General features: G+C 36.3%; 1 protein-coding gene across 6 annotated transcripts; it reads left to right on the top strand.

Annotated features, from left to right (window-relative positions):
- The first annotated feature begins 2,118 nt into the window (after positions 1-2,118).
- LOC112527258 (pre-mRNA-processing protein 40C) lies at positions 2,119-20,002 on the top strand. Of its 6 annotated transcripts, XM_025137771.1 has the most exons (20): positions 2,119-2,305; positions 3,393-3,705; positions 3,848-3,991; positions 4,746-4,982; positions 6,216-6,630; positions 6,718-6,849; positions 6,924-7,087; positions 8,022-8,059; positions 8,835-8,913; positions 11,073-11,543; positions 13,318-13,401; positions 14,957-15,097; positions 15,226-15,332; positions 15,685-15,798; positions 16,032-16,082; positions 16,848-16,971; positions 18,008-18,151; positions 18,880-19,026; positions 19,127-19,249; positions 19,509-20,002. In XM_025137771.1, exons 2-20 carry the CDS (start codon positions 3,400-3,402, stop codon positions 19,818-19,820), a joined length of 3,333 nt encoding a protein of 1,110 aa, XP_024993539.1. In that variant the 5' UTR covers positions 2,119-2,305; positions 3,393-3,399; the 3' UTR covers positions 19,821-20,002. The 6 variants fall into 6 exon arrangements, with proteins under 6 accessions (XP_024993539.1, XP_024993538.1, XP_024993542.1 ...); XM_025137770.1 differs by having other exon boundaries at positions 6,216-6,849; XM_025137774.1 differs by lacking the exon at positions 19,509-20,002 and adding an exon at positions 19,353-19,501 and having other exon boundaries at positions 6,216-6,849.
- Positions 20,003-20,574: the final 572 nt, after the last annotated feature.

Genomic DNA, 20,574 nt, shown 5'->3' with positions numbered 1-20,574 from the left:
TTGAAAGATTTGATAATCAATTAAAGATACAATTCATCTTTGCACTTGTTCTTGGTTGATATTTTTTGGTATATGGATCGCATGTTAATAAATAGTTAGGGTTTCATATGAGTTTGATCTTAAATGTATACAAATTTATTTATGGCATGAATAATCATTACGTTCAAAAGATTATCAAGATTTAAGCAAGTTCATCATGTGAACATTGACTTGGTTAAGTAAAAAATTTGAGAGATGATATAAATTATGAAATTAAGGTTAGATTATGGTTGTTTATGTCAAATATGTTATATTAAAATGAAACCCATAAATTAGAAGAATTTGGAATTGAAATGGTACGAATAAAGTATGAAAATGAGAAATTTCAACTTAAGAAGACACCGAAAATGTGCAGACTTTGAAAAATTGTATACAATCATAGAAAAATCCAAATGCGATGAGGTCAATTTCTTTGGTTAGATAATTGAGTTTAGTTTATTTCTTATTTTATGATCAAGCCATGAATTTGTGTTCAAATTGAACAAAAATCAACAAACACTTATTCAAAAAGTCGTATCAGATCATGCTAATGATGCTGGAATGCTGCAGCATAAGGTGTAGTATTTATAAGTTAAAAATAACATCTACCCCATATGTTGTAAAGACACATTCATCACCACATTTAGCTTCAAATATAATAAATGGAAAATAAGAAAATAAAAATGACTTAAAGTTTGGATAAACTAGAAGAATCTACCTATTAAACAAAAAAAATGAGTATTTTAAGCATGTAATAAAATGCTTATCAAATATAAATGGACATTTCAAAGTTTTCTAAAAAATTAATATCCCGTATTTTGAGGTTAATCAAAATTTTTATTAGAGATTTTGAAATTGATAACTTAGGGTTTCTTAATCTAGGTGTTACAACAATTAACACTAATCAAAGTTATAATTAAAAAAATTGACAATAAGCTCCTAACAAGCCATTCCATATAGTTTATCGATAAGCTTGGTTCATCTTAAAGATGTACCCAACAAATCAACTAACTTATTTTTTTTTTTTTCCAAACAATGCCTGAATTGATTTAATTGATGTGTGACTGAAATTTTATGATTAATTGTTCATGGTATAATTATTAACAACATACTTTTTGAGGCTCTTTGTAAGTCTCTATCATATACAAGAACCTTGAGATGTCTAATAGATCAAGGTACATATTTGAATTTTTTATCCATTACATCACTAAGAAGAAACTAAATACATAAGAAAAATCAAATACCACGTTACAAAATTGTGTATTGACTCATTCATATGCCACAAACTTTAACGTCGTGTCAGACATAAGCTTTGAGCCACGACACGCCACGACGGCTGTTGTGTTGAGCCTTTTAGATTATTGATTTTTATTTATTATCATTCTTAGATTTGATTATTAAAAGTTTTTTATTGAGTAACATTGTGAAACATCAATCAATCTATGTGGTAGATCGTCTTTTTAATACGAAGCCATATTTTCCAGATTAATATTCCATATTGCTTTTCATTAGAATAAAAGTTGTAAAAACAACAAACCAACAACTAATGCATATGCGGATCTTTAAAAGACCAGAACAACAAATGCTTTGAGTTAAAAACATCATTTCAAAATCTTTGATCAATAGAACATTTTAACTTTGAATTTATAAATCATCTGATCTATCGTTTAAAATCACAAAAAACCATAGAATTAACATAAAAAAGCACGAAGAACAAAACAAAATTTGAAACAATATTGTCGTTTCAGGTTGTCGACTTTCTAATCAAAATTATTTGTGCAACATCGCACGCTGATAAGTAAGTGGTTATGTTAGAAGGAGGGATTCAGATTGTGCGGGAATGCAACCCAAGAGTTCTAAAGCATGTGAAAATGTCAATCAAGAGTATCATATCAGTATTTATTTTGATTTTGGGACCACTGTGGATCGAAAGTGTAAATCTGGACCAAATCCATAATTTACTAAAAATTTTCTGAAAAACCCAGCATCTATTCGATCGGACCGGATTATAAGAACCCGAACCGGAGCCAAAAACTTACGTGGACACCCCAAGAAAGCGAACATGGGTTTAGAAGATGGTGGTGAAAACAAAAAAAGAAAGCCCTAATTGAATCGGCAAGAGTGAGCAACACAGAAGCCCGAAAACCCCATGCCCTGTCACCGTTCGTCCGCCCCGTCGCCGGTGTGCTCCGCCGTCTGCTTCATTGTCTATTTTACTATTGTGGCGTGGACCGTCGTATTTTCAGTTTGAACTTCTGCCGGCTTCGTCTCTCGTATTACAACACAGGTTGGTTTGCAATTTAGAACTACAATTCTCTACACTGTTAAGAATGTAACAAGCATTAATTTATGTTACGATTTTGAATTCTTAATAAATTAATGGAAATACTTGTTGAGGATCTTACAAAAAATTATACTCCAAAAATTTATGATACTTGTATTATACGAGGATGAGTATTTTGATTGGATTTCTAAGTAAATTTATCCCCTTCTGACTTTTGAGTGGTGTCTGTTTAATATTTTGAAATCATCTTCTTAAAGGTTCCTAGTCAGAATGCTGTCACTGTTTATGGTCAAAGAAATAATCAACTATACTATCAACTGTATATTAATAGTTTAAAAAGGTGTTATTATAACCGGTTCTGGTAATTTATAAATATCAAATTTCTAATTCAGTACGCTACACTTTTGTTTTTGTGGATAAATCAACACTTGCTGTTATATTTATATGGGGTTTGTGGCATATCGAGTTGTTTTATTGGCTTTTAATATCAAATGTTTTATGCTTATGCTTTAATGATGATATGGTTGTGTTTGGTTGTATTGTATAGTTTGAAGGAATTTTGAAGTACATGAAATGACATGTAAATTGCCTACTGCTTGTTGTAAGGACTATATTTGTGCTTTGTCACTTTGGCAACCTAATGGTTTGCTACATCCTGGATTCACCTTAGTTTCATAACAACTATACTAACAAATCACAATCCTGAATGACAACCGTATTCATGGTCATAGTTAATAATTTGGCATTACGAAATAATAACTAGGATATGATAATAATGATTGGTGCATTCAAGCATCACCCGTTGTTCTTACACATTATCTAGATAATAGTGTGATGTAATTCGCTTAAATGGGGATACTATAGTGAATCTGAAAGAGTTGGAAAATGCCAGCTTTGCTATTGTTCTCACCATCTTATATAAAACGCTCATTTGGTCAGAATGGTTTGAACATTACACTTACAAATGGAGACAGTTATTATTAGTTGGGTTGGGCATTACACTTAACTTGGAGACAATAATTTTAGTTGTTTTAGAAAATCAACTTTTCATGACTCCAGATGTTATATCTTTTCACATTTCATTTTGCAGACCAGATATGGAACCACCTGCGTGGTTACCTAAGGAAGTGCAGACCTCAACATCTCAAGTGGCTGGCTCTGACCCACCAGTTGAAGGAAAATCTTCTCCACCTTCAACTCCAACTGTTGCATGTGCTTCAGTTGCCGCTAAATCTACCTTAAAGGATGGAGACACGGTCAGCACTGATTCAATGCATGGCTCTGACCCAGCAAACCGTGCTAATTCACACGGTTATGCTGCCTCCACCCCTTCATTTTCGTACAATGTACCTCAAAATGCAAATACAACTTCTGAGAGCTCTCGTCAATCATCATCAAACACTGTTAGTGGATCCCTCTGCAACCTATCATTTTTTTCTGCTTGCTGAAATGTTCTAATCAAATACTTCATTATCCTAAATACTGTTATAAATTGTTGCAAACCTTTTCTGCATATCTTCAGCTAATTTTTGGTTATAACTGCAGGCTATGATAAACTCACCAGGTTCTTCGTCATTTCCTAAACCTTCTGTTCCTGGCGTTTCTACTAGTTCTGGTCCTTCATTTTCATATAATATTCCACAAGCCGAGATTGCTTTCTCTGGTGGCCAGTCAATCCATTCAGGAATGGTAAGGATGGGCTTGAGTTACAAAAACATTGTTTGCCTCAATTTTCTTCTCACCCGAATACCAAACTCATATTTAAGCAAGGATGCTGTCATAGTAATGCTCAACTGTCATCTTGTCTTATGATCCACCTTAGCGTGGCTATTGAGATACTGTCCGTCCAAGGTTGTTTTGTGTCCCTTTTTCTACCTTCATCATTTATTTGGTTGCCAATGAATAAGCAGGAAGACCGATCAAGTAATAAATTTGAATGTTGATGTTGTCATGACCTCTGTGGGAGAGCATTTGTTATGTATTAAGATATCTGTGGTGACATAGCATTAGAATATTAGTTGGCAAGTGGGTTTGAAAGGTAAATAAAACTTTGTGTTCAATATGAACCGCTTACAAAGTTTTGATCAACTGATTTTTGTGTTTGTTTTACCATATGGCAGAATAAACTATTATAAATTTCATACTGACAAAAGCTTATGGCAGAGAATGAGAACTGAACATTTATAAATTTATAGTGTGAAACGCCATATGTTGGTGCCTTGTATTACATTTTATGTCATGTAGATGTCACTGCTCTATTGTAGTCTTTGCGTTCCTCATTCCGAAAATAAAACATCAAGCCTTTTCTAACCGGTGAAGGCTCTGATCTTAGTAAGCTCACTAAAACCAATGATCTCATTCAACTTTTCGTTTAGGAGCCTATTGGTCATGTTTTTGTTAAGTGCTTTGCAATTTTGTGACATCTTCTGCTGGCCCTTGTCAGGCAGTTGCCTCAGCGCAATCTGAAGGGCCAAAGACTGTCTCACCATCTGTTACATCCTTGCAACCTCCTGTTCCTGGACAGTTGGTACATCCCAGTCCATTTTTACGAGGAATGACTACGCAGGTCATGCCACCACCTTCGCCTGTGGCTGTTCCAAGAGAACCTTCATCCAATGCTGCTAATTTTTCGTATAATGGACATCACCAGTTGCTGCAGAAGGATCAATCTGTACCATCTGTATGTGCATCTCCTTGAGTTCTATTCTTAAAGTTGTTTGCTGGCATGACTAACTTTCTTTACACCTGACACTGGCATAAGCATAGGTTATGTGGAAGTTTCTTTTGATGTGGTAATGTTATGGAAGTTATGAGCATTATTTTGCGACATTACAATCGTAGCCGTGTTTTCTTTAGTCTAAACTTGTAGTGCATTGCTGCCATGCATACAAATTATGTAACACAAGACTACGAACCGTGGGTGTTGGGTTTTAGTGAATACTGTCTTTCTGATTCGATATAGGTGATATTTCAAGTGAGAATTTGAGCTGTTATATTGGGACTAGATGTATTTTTGCTATTATACTAGTTTTGCACTCGTCGGGCATGGGTTCAGTTTGTAATATATGTAGTTCAGTAAAAAGTGGGAAGCTAAGGACAATGACCAATTGTTGGGGACTTCAGGAATTTCTTTTACGGGTCATGTTCAGCTTAAGAAATGCACATCCTGTATGATAGAAGGCTTTGCCTAATTAAGTTTGGTCAAAAGGTAGTTTGGAGGACTACAAAGTACAAACTACTCCACTGTTGCATGTTTTTGCAAACAGTTTCCTGGTTGCCTAAGGTGCTTAGTGCCAGGTAGTCGCTCATGTGGCTCACAGTGCTTTCGTTCTTTATTTCACCCAAGGCGGAGAACACTTTCAAACATGTATGCATTTGGATATTGGCTATGCATGAGCTTGTTGGTGTGAATACTTCATGTATAGCATGTTCTGCATGGACGGTGGCAAAACGATAAACATGGAAATGTATAGTTCTTAGTTTTTACAGGTAACCGTGAGGTCTGTTGCAATAACTTGTGGTCTGTTAAAAGAGTTTATGCTTTATGCTTTCTGGTTGATGCTTTATTTAGAATGAACACGATTTGACATATGATGCAAATAAACTTACTTTCAACTTAAATTGAATATGAATAAATTTAATTGAATGCTACTAACTGTGTCGGTCTTATGTTGATAATCAAATATAACCAATTTCTGAATTTACTCGAATGTCAGAATGTACCTCCTTCTCTCTTGGGGAAACAGGTCGATTCATAGTTAAGAATTAATAGATTATATTCTTGATGATGCTGCAGGAAGCTAATTGTTTATTTTAATTGATTATATTCTGAGGATTGTAGTAAGTAGCTAATTGTTCTTTCACCAAGTTTCATATGGAGACTTAATTATCATGGTTAATCTATTTGTAACAGAAAGCTATAGGCCATGTCGCCCAAGGACCCAATGCATCTTCTGCTTCATCCATCCCTCATTCTGTTTCACACCATGCTCATTCAACCTTGGGTGTCACATCTACAAATTCTAACTTTGCTTCACCAACATTCTGGATGCCATCTGCACCACCTTTTCAAATGCCTACAGGTGTGCCAAGAATTCCTGTAACATCTGGTGCACCGGGAAGATCTCCATTATCCTCCCCTGCCAATACCACTATTCCCTCTACAGCTGTGGCTTCTTCGTCATCTTCTCTGCGCCCAGGATCTATGATGCCAGCTACTCCTGTTCAAGCTAATTCATCCGCTCAACTACCAATTTATGCTTCCTATGCTTCTAATCCTCTTATGGTCGCCCCTCCTCAGGGAGTTTGGCTTCAGCCTGCACCAATTGGTGGGTTGTCAAGACCCCCACTTTTACCATATCCTGCTTTCCCGGGATCCTTTTCTATGCCAGCTCACCGCATTCCACTCTCCGCAGTTCCACCATCTGATGCTCAGCCTCCTGGTTCTTCAATTGGAGTTCCTGGTGTGGCCTCTATATCTTCTGCAGTCTCTGACAGCATGCCATTGGTTGGTTCAGGGATGCCACATGAATTACCTCCAGGGACTGGTATGTGTGAATGTTGTGATTTCCAGAACTTAATATGCTGGAGTTGAGCTTTTATTTATGTTTGGGTTGTGCAGACAATAGCAAGCATGCAAATGTTGTTGGTGTCAAGGAAGAATCAGTTGCCATCGAGCAGTTGGATGTATGGTCAGCACACAGGACTGAAACAGGAACTGTATACTATTATAATGCTGCGACTGGACAATCTACTTATCAAAAACCTGTTGGTTTTAAGGGAGAGGTACATAGTTTCATATTGACTGTTCTCTGTTCATTATACGATAAATATTAGAACCTGGGAACTGTATTTGAGCTTAATACCCATATACAATAATACAAATACGAAATATGTGGTACATTCTATGATGCCCTGATAAATGTACTCTAAAGGGATTCAGCACTTCTCTCCTGTACGGTTAAAAGTTATTGATAAGAACTCTTGTTGGTTTTACACTTATGTATCATGTAGAGGGGAATACAGAAAATCAGATACATGATGTGTTTGGTCTTGCTTAAGTTGTTTCCTTGTCAATTTTATATATTTATATATGTGATAGTTTGGGGGCAAGCATAGCCATATTCAAAGTTCTACATGGAAGTATATTATTTCATTGTTTGATTTTGTACTGTCCCTCTTTTGTTGGTTTATTCTGAACACTTCTTTGGGGGGGGGGGGTTGCTGTTTCACTTATGTGGCTGACCTAGATCTTGTTTTGGTCAATGCATAGTAGGTAAACAAATAATTTGGCTTATCTAAGTTGAAAATGTCCATAGCCATTTATTTGTGTGTGTAGTTATATTGCTTTGTTTTGGTATCAGTTTCTTTTGGGTATGGACTCATGTTGGGTTAGGGTTGATGCTCAAGTTGTTAGGGGAAAGGTTGAATTGCGCATTCAGCTAGTAATAAGAATTTGGCTTATAGTAGGGGAATGGAGAAGAAATGAAGAATGTGTTCTCAGAGAACAGGATTTCAATTCCTGTAGTGGTCAATTTTTCTCTAATCTGGCGTTTCAAATGTATGTTGTTGCGTGTTCTGTTAGATAGCATAGTCTTTACCTAGCTTGATGTTTGTTAGCATCATCATACTAATTTTATCCTTTACATAATTTGTGTGCCTATCCCAAATGAACTAATTTTGCTTATTTCTCTTCTTCATTTCCGCTCTCTGTTGGCAGCCTGATAAAGTTTATGCACAGCCGACTCCAATCTCATGGTGAGTGTTTTGCATACTTCAGTTGGATACTTTTTGTTACTTTTGTCACTCTTAGGGATGTTTAATTATCATACTGAGTGAGTATGGTTTTGAATTTGTGGAATTGCTCTTCCCTCTATGTGGTTAAGCTTATTATATATTCCCAATATTGATCTCAAATGCTATTCCTGCAAAAGCTGTATTGCTCATCATGAAGTTGAAAAGTTCTATGGTGATGACAAGCCTATTTTATCCAGTTTTCTGTAGATATATATGATTAAGTAGTCTTCTTAAACATGTGAGGCATTTTACAAGTTATATTAGCAAGAACTTCTAGACAATAAGCTATTGCTATGAGCAGGTAGCCCCATAAACTGCATCATGGAAAATGTGAAGAATACACCTCATAGTGCAACTCTTGCTGGCATCTGAAGAAGCATAGAAATGAGATTGCATGATTGAAATAACATGCAAGTTAATAGAACCTGACTGTTTGACCGTGGAGATGATTTTTTAAGTAGCTGAGTACCGTTGTTTGTAGTCCAAGTAAACATTTTAGCTTTGTACACCTGTTTGTATAGTTTAAGTTCACTTCTTTTTTTCTGCTGAGGAGTGAAACGGAGAACTTTTGTTACTTTATTACTCATGTATGTACTTTATATATGGGTTTCTCTCTTGCTGTGTGCTGTCATAACTCAGAACCCTAACTTTTTCAATTATTATATATTTTATAGGATTTTGAATCACCTAATGGTAGCCTTTAACTTTCTTAATTTCTTTGTTATATTTTGTTCAGGGAGAAGTGTGCTGGCACAGATTGGTCATTAGTCACCACAAATGATGGCAAAAGATATTACTACAATGCTAAAACCAAGGTAACTTGAGCTCTTTTTAAAGTTAATTTTACATGTATGAGTATGGCATTGTAGTTAGGAATTATATTTGCCTCCAGCATTTGCATCTTCTTATGTTCCTGCCTCTGTTACTTGTCTTAGACACATGTGATTACAATCTATCCTTCAACAGAACCTAGAAAACCATTGCCATCTTCTTTAGAGGTGATCGAAGTTCCCATGACTTGTCTGTTTAGCCCTCTTTGTCAACATACATTATCACTGGAGCTCTTCTGCTTCACGTGAAGTACTGAAGGAGTATGGACCAAACCATTTTTGATTCAACTAATATCCTACTTGTTTACATTATTCTAACTACTGTGCAGCTTCACCATTTTAGTTCCAGCACTCATCACATCTCAGTCCCTCATCATGGTTGGACGATCTTCGCAAGAATTGGTTGAACCTGATGTTTAGAGGCTTGTTTGGTTGTAGTATGACTTTTAGTGGTGGCTCAGTTTCTAGAATTGAAGTGTTCTTCTTCTCTGATTCCTGAAAGTTCAGGGGTGTTCTGTAAATGACTGGAACTATAGGGCATTGATTGTCATTCAGCGAAACTTCAGGGCGTTGCTTGTTGTTAACCGGAATTGAACAATCTTTTCTTTTTCTTCCATGTGGGGTTTCCTCCCATTCATCCCCTAAAAATTAGGATTCTTAGGTAACTTTAAAAAAAATAAGGGTTGATTGCTATTGGCTGGAAGTTGAGGATAACTGATAGGCGAGCATCTGCTTGTCTGGCTAACTGATAATTGAAGGGGTTAAGTTGTAGCTTTCTGGCAATTTTTGGGTGTTTTCAAAGCAGTTCATTTGTGCTTCTTGCTGTTATTTTGTTGGCTGCTGTAGGTTAATTTCAAGAAAGTTTTGCAAAAACAGCAGTCTATTAGAGAATTTGTATGGAACAATGATCTAAACTTCTCGAGGAGGAGATCATCTTTCTTACATTTGAGGAGCTCTCATTCATTGCTTGGTTGCTCCTTAATAGTAGTTTTGTGGGGTTTATAAAACCAATGTTCTATCTTAGGAGGGGAATATGAATGGAGCATCTTAGCTTTTTCATGAGGAGGACATCCTCTTTCTTATATTTGAGGAGCTCTCCTTTTTTGCTTGGTTGTTCCTGAAAAGTAACCTTGTGGGGTGCATAACACGAATGTTCTATCTTAGGAGGGGAACTTGAGTGTTGGTTGGTGGAGCAATCCAACATTGAGGCATCTTCTTCTGATGTTTATCAGGATTGATTGTGTGGACCCACACTATTTGCCTGGTCCTTGGTATTGAGATGGAACTTTGATTGGCAATATTTGGTTGCTTGGTGGAATCTCCTGGCTGGCTTGGTTTGTCTTAGTGGAATCATGGTGCGTGATGGATTCTAATTGGCTAGGTTTGCTTGGCTGACTGCTTGGATTTTGTCCTTGTACTTGTTTGGATGCCAGCTTGCTTGCGTAGTTGAAGTGTGCTAAGATGCTTATTTTGTTCTTGGTTTGATGTACTCGTTTGCTTATTTTTTCTACATTATGTTCCGTTTGTTCCATGATTGTTGCTTACGTACAGTGAGTTGCCAGCTGTTATGTACTCCAATTTTGACTGTCATCTGAATATGGGAAAGAAAGAAACTTATTTGAATTTTGAAACTGATTCTGTTTTTGCAGTATATGGATTTTTTTTGCTTAGCAAGTTGGGCATGATTGATGGTTTATTACATGTTGCACTTACTACTGTAGGCTAACTGTTAGTTTATTGAATTGTTTCTGCGTTTGCCAATAGTTCAACTATTGTACTATACATTAGCAACATGCTTAGCTATGTTATAATGCATGTCAAAGCATATTTTCTTACAAATTGTTAACTCTGATGTTCTGTTGTTGAAATCCAAGTAGACGTGTAAAACTGCAACTAACTTTCAGTGGTTTGTGCTCAATGGGCTGATGATATGATTCATATATGATTTACGTGACTTCTGAATATTTGAATTAAGTTGGAACACATGTACGGGCAATTCTAGGTGGCAATACTTAAGTAATTACTTTCAGTTTGTTCGTTATCAAGTTGACTTCCATTATTTCTGGGTTTGACATGTAAATCAGTTTCAAAGTTTTCAATTTTTATTTGCGATGATGAAGTAAGTCTTTGTCTGCTTTGGTCAGTTGAGCAGCTGGCAAATACCAGCAGATGTGACTGAGTTGAGAAAGAGGCAGGACAGTGATGTTTTGAAAGAACAATCAATGTCAGTGCCAAGTGCTACTACTTTAACTGAAAAAGGATCTGTTCCTTTAAGCTTGAGTGCCCCTGCTATTAACACAGGTGGTCGTGATGCCATATCCGCTGGAGCATCAGGTGTACCTGTATCATCATCTGCACTGGATTTGATAAAAAAGAAACTGCAAGATTCAACAGCACCTGCTACCTCTTTACCACACCAAACCTCGGCTGGAGCAATGTCATCTGAATTGAATGGGTCTACACCAGTTGATGTAGTAGGAAAAGGCTCACATAGTGAGAATGGAAAAGATAAGGTAAAAGACGACAACGCTGATGGAAACCTATCAAATAGCTCTTCAGATTCAGAGGATGTGGATAGTGGACCAACCAAGGAGGAGCGTGCCATTCAATTTAAGGTATCTTTTATTTTGTTAATTATTCTCATCGTAAAAACCAGCATGTTTCTGATACGCTTCTGCTCTTCCAGAGCTGGTATGGCTACTGTATTAATGTTTTTGCGGCATTACTTATCGAAAATCATGAATCTTTTGTTTATTGGTGAAAGAGGGTATGGTTGCAGTGCATAAATAATAGTGAAAATTAAAAGCAGAAAAGCATTGACTATGGTTGGATCTTGAACTTTCCTTGGTCCCATATATTTTGTGATCCTGCAAAGATGTAGATGTGTGCAAACATATGGTATGGTGCAAGTCACTTGTGCAATGAAAACATGTCACAACCTTACTAATTGATCTTTGGACTTTTCATATCATGATATTCACTTTTTGTAAGTTTTGGGGTGTGCTCTGGAGGTTGGGGGTTTGATGTTACACGGGGAAGTTTGAAAACAGAAGAGAGATTTGTCTTCTTTTATTGTACTTGGGAAATGGAAGCCTGTTTTATCCCCTTGAAAATCTGCAAAGTCTTTATCATAATTATCGCATAACCTTGTCATCCTGGTCACCAACTGGCATGGCGTTGATGTGGGTTTCATGGTGATTGCATTGTAATTCTTAATGATACTATGCATAACCTGGGTCGAAATGGTGGTTTTTGTAAGTTGCCGTAGCCCAGACTTTAGCCCAACAAAAAAGTCGAGTTGGAAAAAACCCACTTACCTAAATCAATATCGAAATCCAACTTAATGTCCTAATCAATTGTGCCACCTAAGAGTGGATCAGTGAGACAAATTAGAAGGCAAGTGTGTACCAGAGACAAATTTGGAATCTCAAAAGCATCATGAGGAATGTCATCTTCTCTCAGCATTAAAAGATCATCGCTACCCTCTTCTTATCTACCGGGCAATGCAACTCTCATTCTTCTCCATTGTTCTTTCCCCCTTTCTCACATGTGCTGTCTTTTGCACTTTTTATTTCTTCTTTTTCTTAAGTGGACTACTATAAGCATGGCTTTTTCTGTTACATTCTATTTTTTTTTTCCAAAGCTGAAATTACCTATTCCAGGCCAATGTACGTTATTTATGCTTGATGTGCAAATCGTCAATGCAAAATGGCTTTTGGAAATTTAGCTCTAAATTTTGATAACAAATTTAGATCTAGGTTGGAAGCCTTATGGTTGTTATGTTTCATCTAAATATTAAATTCTTGTTTACAATTATAATAGTTGATGAGCTATTTTTTAGTTTTGGGAAGTCATTGTGTTCAAGTTTGTTGAATGTAGGCATATTTTAGATTTTTAGTGGTATTAAATATCAGTCATTTTATATCTCATGTGAATTTACTAATAAATGCCATTATATAAATCCACTAATATAAAAAGCATGTCATGGACTTATTGTTGTGTGGACAACATGGCGAGTTCTGTGTCGCCATGTCATTCTGGTGGTTTGCTACAGCCATGACTGTTGTGCCTTGACAACTATGGTCTTTACGGCTTCAATATTTGAAGATGATACTTATTAATGCTCAGAATCGATGAATTCTTAAATGTGAAGTCAAGGACTTAAGGTGTACTAAAGGGTAAGGACCCGTATACAAGAGATTGTGTTGGAGCATATTTTAAAAAGATGATGCCTTTGATTTTACATGTTATTGCTATTGTCAACCCAATAGTTTATTGCAGTTACTTGAAGGTCCTTACTGATAGTGCTTGATGATATATTGCTTCAGATCTCTATCATTGATGTGCTGGTTTTAATAATCTTATTTTTTATGTTTGTGGAATATCCAGGAAATGCTCAAGGACCGTGGGGTGGCCCCGTTCTCGAAATGGGAGAAGGAGCTTCCAAAGTTTGTATTCGATCCACGTTTTAAGGTTTGCTAAGGCCAAAATTTTTGTTCCTCTTTAAGGTTAAAACCTAAAAGCTATTTGTCAGTCAGGTTCCCTGTAGCATGATATTTTACTTCTGTTGTTTAAAATCTTACAATCTGTTTCTGTCCAACTTTCAGGCTGATTTTCAATGCTTGCTCTTTTCTTAAGTACTTATGATAATGTTTGTGTGTTTTTGCTTAAGGTTTAAACTTTGGCTATCTCAGACTTCGTTTCCCTTTATTGCTACCAACTGCGACAATCATTTGATTTAATGTGTGTGTAGACTTACTTGGATTAATCTTTCTCATTATTGGTATTATGTCATTATATAGATTCTCATGGATAATGGGTTAAAATTAATGTTCATCAAGTCAATTGACCAACTCCCGTCCTAGATATGATAAGGAGTTGCATGTGGAACGAGGGGAAGGAGGGAGGGTTTCAATTTGAGCCTGTAAGTTTGTTTCTGGGACTAATATTTTATGTATATGTGTTTTTAAGCAATTTGTACATTGAGGACTGTGTTAGGCAGTTATGGTGTTAGAAACTAGACAATTTGGATCATCTCCTGACTTTTGTATGATTGGCTTTCCTATGGGCAAAATGAAGTCCAGAAATAGCTTTTCTATAATAATGGAATGATGTGCAAGGATGGTAGTACTTAAAAGCAAATGAAATTCTCAAACACGAGCTGCTGACACGTGATGCTTATTTAGCAAAGAAAGTAGCTGGTTAGAGTTTTCTTCTAGATATTTTTAGTTTTAGTAACTCTTTATTATACACACACATTTTTGCATGTCTGTGTGTGTGTCATATATAGTTGTTAAGGCTTGAATTTGTCTTTTATTAGATGACATCAACTTTGTCAAATGACCTTGTTGTGAGATACCTGTCTCCAAGAACTTACCTTGAGCAAGAGGCCGCAAGGTATACTTTTGGTTATCCTTTGAGGGAATATTTTCTTTCACCATGGTGCACTAATTTGGAGCGATCATTTCTTAAGGCTGTATGGTAGACTAGGTTTGTCATGCCTATTTTTATATTGTAACAATTTAGGTTCTTGCCATTAGCTTATTGAAATCATGTTTCAAATATAAAAGGGCACATCCTCTGTCCTTTGCTGGTAGTGATGTGGCATGCTCTTGCATCTTTTAAGGTCAGACCCAAAGTTGATATCATTGGAAGAAATAATCAAGAATTTAATATTTGTCTTGATGATCATATGAGAGTTGATTCACTTGCAAACATATTTTGACCAAGCTCCTGGTAAACCTCCAGCATTATGTAGACCAGTATGATCACCCAGATATTGACATTTGGCAATGCCAACCGTTAGTCAAAGGACATATTTTGATTGAACTAGAAACAAAAATTGAGGATGTAAATGATCGTTGTACCAGGAGCGAAGAATGAAAAAAGATAACATAGGAATATGGTATAGCTCAGTTGTTTTTCTCCAAGAAAAACAAGAATTAGAACTATTAGTTTTCTGTTCTCATCCTTCAACCTTTTTTTGTTGATTAAGTACCGAGTGTATAAACACTGCATCCTCTTGCAGGCAATACCAAGTTATAGTGCACGGAGAGCTCTGTTCGATCATTTTGTTCGGACACGTGCTGAAGAAGAACGCAAAGAAAAACGAGCGGCACAGAAGGCTGCAATTGAAGGTTACAAACAGTTACTGGATGAGGCGAAGGAGGTTTGATTTAAGTCTGTCTCTAATTTAAGTCTCAAAAATTTCTTATACATAATCGTAATCCACAATATAAATTAGATTTTGATTGATTGGGGTTATAATTTGTTGCCATCCTGTCATCTATCTTTCAGGATATTGACCACAATACTGACTATCAAACATTTAAAAGAAAATGGGGTCATGATCCACGGTTTGAGGTGTTGGACCGGAAGGAGCGAGAAACTTTACTGAATGAAAGGTAACTACCATCTGAAGGTTTAAATGTGATTTGAATTTTTAGAGATTGCAATCTGCATTCTTGAGTTGGCGCCAATAAACTTTACTGAATGAAAAGTAACTACCAACTGAGTGATTTTTTAGAGGTTGCGATCTGCATTCTTGAGTTAGCGCCAATAAAAATGCAACTCTGCTTGGATCTACTTGTTTTTTGCAATCCATATTTGTGAACACAGCAAGCTATGATTATAAGTTATTGTTTTGTGGGACCACACAATTCTAGTAGAAGGTAGAATATCTGAGATTTTTTGTCTTCTATTATCTTCACTTACATCTTACACTTCTGCGGAGTTCAACAAGCTGGTACCTTGCAGAGCTAAGGGAGCATCAATCCATATTCGTTATCCTCATTTCACCCAGGTAGCAAATCAAGGAAAAAAAGGTGAACCGGGTGACATTGGAATACACATATCACATCACCAGTTACGGTATGTTAGACACTAGGGAGTTGATGAGAAAAGTAGAAGATCCATTAGGTTGGCTTATATGGAAGAATTAATAGGAAGGGTTGAATCATTCAAAGCTTTTGTATGCAGATGCCAACAAGATAAAAAATGCATCCATCAGCTATAACATTTAGATTTTTAGAAATATCACGTGTTCCCACGTATACTTTTTTGATGACCTGAAAAGTTATATAATCATCTTGCTTTTATAATAGAGGCGGGGTGGCGGAATTCCCTTCCTATCTTCTAAGCATCGTAGCTAAGAGGTGAGCAGGTTGTTCTACATGGTTTCATTTGTGTATATGTTCTTTTGTTGTTGCTTTTTTCTTTTCTTTTTGGTGTCTTTGTTACATCATGTAATATCATTTACTTAAGCTAGCTTTTATATCAGGTATTCTTGTTTCTTGTGTTTCTTATTGGACAAATACTTGGCCACTACTATCGGTTCTCTTCATTCTTTCTGGGGAGTGTTTTCTTTCAATCTTTAAAGGATGAAAATGACACCTTGTTCATTGATACTCCCCCACTTCTTCCTTTCTGCGCTGTCTTTTCTTTTATATTCCGAAGCTCGACATATAAATTCTAAAGAAAACATCAGGATCCTTATAAAGGTCTTAGTGGCATGATGGACAATAGCCATCCATTTGTTGACTGGCGACTTATATTTTTGGTATTATACGAGGTAGCTCGGTCAGACATATATTTATTTGTTCTTTAGATGGGGGAGTTAAGATCATGTTTACGATGAAAACGATGTATCTTAAGTTGAACTAATCAGTGGTGCGTATTTCTTTCAAAGTTCGTCTCCTCATTGTATGTGTAGCTATTTGTTCTACCTTTAACTATTGTATTTGCAAAACTTGTTTTTTTAGAAGATAATTGTTAACCATGTGTGGTTCAAGGAATATGTTCATAATGCAGAATCTCATATTTAGTGACATCTTCATGGGTTTCTTGAATTTTGATATTTGTTTTTTATGCTTGTTCCTTTTTTCAATATATTGATGAGGCTTTGAGTTTTCCTCTTTTAGGGTACTTCCACTAAAGAGGTCCATTGAAGAAGAGGCTCGTGCAAAACGTGCAGCTGCTGTGTCTAGTTTCAAGTCTATGCTTCGGGACAACAAGGACATTTGCTCAACTTCTCGTTGGTCCAAGGTTCGTAAATACCTACAACTCCTTCCGTCTGCCCATGGTTGCTTGCTCCAGTCTTGAGATACCGAAATATTTTTCTGATAATTGTCATTTCCTCTATGTTAGTAAGGGAAATAGCATACATCTTTTTCTCTACGGTTCCTACAAAATGATTTCTTTCCACCATGTTAAAAATTATTCCAAGATGCAACATTTCATTTATGCTTCGAACAGTGACACAAATCCCTACCACCCACTTCATGTTGAGACATTTTATTCTTTAAGCCATAGTAAGTATTACCAATGACCATTAATAAAATACTAAAATAGGTATAGAATCATAAATGATAATATTGAAGGAGATGCATCCAGTAACTATAAAGGATATCTTAAGGTACATTATCTATTTTTTCTTAATCATCCATGTATTCTATTGGAACTGTGCGTGTGTGTTTTAATTTATTTTTAAAGATATAGTTGAATTTTTATTTTGATGGATCAGTTCAAGAACATTATAGTGAACATTATATATAGGACGGAAAATCTGTTTTTGATCTCTAGGGGCGAGCATGAATCTAGTAAATTTATCCCACTGGACTTATAATCACCATTGAAGGCATGTGCCCCAAAATCTGTATGTTTTTATGTTTGAAATTAATATGAACTTCTATTAGACTCTATAACATGATTTCTTTTCAATCCATCATTCTTATTTGGGTTACCACATTTACTCATTTGGTACTCCAAATCTTGTTTGGGAGATGAAAGAAAGTCCTTTTCCGTGTAAAAAATGGGATCTTTCTCTACTGAGGATAAAGAAAAAAATAATGTGTCATGTGATCATGATTTAGCTATTTGATGGTCTTTGTGATGCATGCAGAACGATATCTATCTGTTTGCTAACCTTTCTTTTCACTAAATTAAACCAAAATGTGGTTGTTGCTATAACTACTGACAATCTCATACATGATGCCAAGTTTGTAGACAACGTAGATATTTGGATTGAACTTTGGTATTATTTGTTGATTATGTATGTATTTGTTGATTTTTGATCTTTAAGGTTAAGGACAATCTAAGAAGTGACCCTCGATACAAATCAGTTAAGCATGAGGATAGAGAAGCTTTATTTAATGAATATATCTCAGAGCTAAAGGTGTCTGAAGAGGAAGCTGAAAGGGCGGTAAAGGCAAAACGAGATGAGGAGGTACTGAAACAAGCTTTTGATTTGTGTTTGGTCTAAGGGCCTGTTTGTTAGCAGCTTAAGAAGCTTAATGGGACTCACGGCTTATTCGGTCAGCTATACATGACTGTTTAGTAATAGCTTAATGATATAGAAAGTGGCTTATTCAGTAGGCTTATAGGGGAGCTTTATGCAGAAAGCCAAGTTTTTTCCCAAACCTCCCCCTCCCTATTAGAAAACACGCTCATTCCATCTATGAGAAAACCCTCCTAAACAAAAACTTCCCCAATCTACAATTAATTTACATAGACAGCTTTATCCATATAGGACTTGATGAAAAACCAATCAAACATCCCTCAACTTATGTTAACTTTTCTTCTTGAATATCCATTTAATGCAATCCCATTAAATGCAATATATTGAATTACTTGTGGGGTTGGGTTCTGGTGAGAATGAGAGTTATGGTGAGAAGGGTAAGAAGGGACTTCCACTCTTGGATCAATCCTAACTGAAGAGTTACACTAGATCAACATTAATGAGAAGCACCTAATCAATTCCCTTCTAAAGCACAATTCATGGTATGGTTTGAGATTAAAAGTGATCAAGGGTCCAGATCCCTTCTTACACTTTTCATCTTAACTCTTATTCTCACACGATCCTTCGTCTTACTTGTGATGTAGTAAATATAGTACTGTAAACTCAAAGCATGTCTGTGAGGACATCATGAAATCTTTCTGTATACTTAAATACAGGAGAAGTTGAAAGAAAGAGAGAGGGCATTGCGTAAGCGGAAAGAGCGAGAAGAACAGGAAGTGGAGAGGGTGCGTTCAAAAGCTCGCAGAAAGGAAGCCATCGAGTCATATCAAGCATTACTTGTAGAGACGATCAAAGATCCACAGGTACCCCTTGATCAACTTTTTGTAGTAAAATTCTCGTATGTTAAGTATTTGTGGGTTTAAGATAATATTTCATTATACCATCTCTACTTCTGTGATTCAGGTTTCATGGACAGATGCAAAGCCTAAACTCGAGAAGGATCCTCAAGGGCGTGCAGGCAACCCTTATTTAGATCAATCAGACCTCGAAAAGCTTTTCCGTGAACACGTCAAGTTATTGCATGATGTAAGTTAATAAGACCTAGCGATGACTTCTATTAAGTGATTAGGGTTCTTCAATACTTATTTTTGAAGTATATAATATCTATACACGACAAATAATCATGCAGTCACCACCCTTGGTGAGATTTGAATCGACCTTGTGGGGGGCGGGTTCTACCACAAACCCGGGTACCGTTTGGCCAACGACCCCTTGGTGGTTCTTCAATACTTGATGTTGGATTTTAATTGACCTTTTTAAACTTACATCTGTTGCCATTTGTCAGCGATGTGCACATGAATTTAAAGCTTTGTTAGCTGATGTGATAACGACTGATGCTGGTGCAAAAGAATATGAAGATGGTAAGACGGTTCTTAGTTCATGGTCAACAGCCAAACGGCTTCTGAAAGATGATACCCGATACAACAAAATGCCGAGAAAAGACCGGGAATCATTGTGGCGGCGGCATGTGGAGGAGCTGCAACGAAGGCGGAAATCGGCAATGGATAAAGAGTTGTCGGAAAAGCATGGAGACGTTAGAACAGTTGATTCTAGGAAACACCTTTCAGGATCTAGGAGAACCCATGATCGCCGATAGCTTTCTGGATCGGCCTTTAACATCATTTCGTCTGTGATCTCTTTTATTCTTTTTATTTCTATGTTTTTCTGTATACCTTGTCATCGCTGGAGTTGTATCATGTTGAGGTGCGGGCATGTGGCTGTTAATTTTTGGTTCAACAAGGATTCTATTCAGATTTATCATGGTATCCCCCTTACTTTCGAACTCTAGTCTAGGGCTTTATCGCTGATTGTGCTTTTTGTATCAATTAGATCTATTCAGACATTATGGCCTTCAAAAAAAAATTAGCTGGTTGGACAGCTTTTTCCAACAAAAATCGCCATCAGGTTAGACGAGTCTTTATCGGTTGGAATCAAATGGATTTAGATGGATCAATTTGATACAATTGTCTTTTGGATGTTGGATTTTGGCATCCAATCCAAATGGACAACCAATGCAATCTAATATTACGGGTGAATGGAGCGGATTGGTTTCATTCATTAGATCTTGGAGGTTGTTTATCAAAACACTTATCTGGTTTATTTGTCTTACCAGATAAGATTCTAGTCTATCAAAATGGTATTGTAAGCAACAGTTTTCCATGTATTACTCTTGGTCCTTGGCTCCTTGCTATCGCTCTTATTAGGTAAGATTTTCGGGTATTGACATGTTCATCCGACAAAGATAAGTGATCCAATAAACGCTTATCAGATAAACAATTAATAAATGGCCCTTTGCAACCAATTATTCATGTACCCTCGTAATTTTTAAAAAACACTACATACAAGTACCG

The sequence above is a fragment of the Cynara cardunculus genome, assembly GCF_001531365.2.
Source record: "Cynara cardunculus var. scolymus isolate 2C chromosome LG 15, CcrdV1, whole genome shotgun sequence".
Classification (NCBI taxonomy): Eukaryota; Viridiplantae; Streptophyta; class Magnoliopsida; order Asterales; family Asteraceae; genus Cynara; species Cynara cardunculus.
This window is presented reverse-complemented; position numbering and strand designations above follow the sequence as displayed.

What these genes read in the sequence shown, in the direction of transcription:
- LOC112527258 (XM_025137770.1), top strand. Translation starts at nt 3,400, where the DNA reads ATGGAACCACCTGCGTGGTTACCTAAGGAAGTGCAGACCTCAACATCT. An exon ending in CAGCCGACTCCAATCTCATG is followed by an intron (nt 8,060 to 8,834) that starts GTGAGTGTTTTG and finishes TATTTTGTTCAG; the next exon opens with GGAGAAGTGTGCTGGCACAG. An exon ending in ACTACAATGCTAAAACCAAG is followed by an intron (nt 8,914 to 11,072) that starts GTAACTTGAGCT and finishes TGCTTTGGTCAG; the next exon opens with TTGAGCAGCTGGCAAATACC.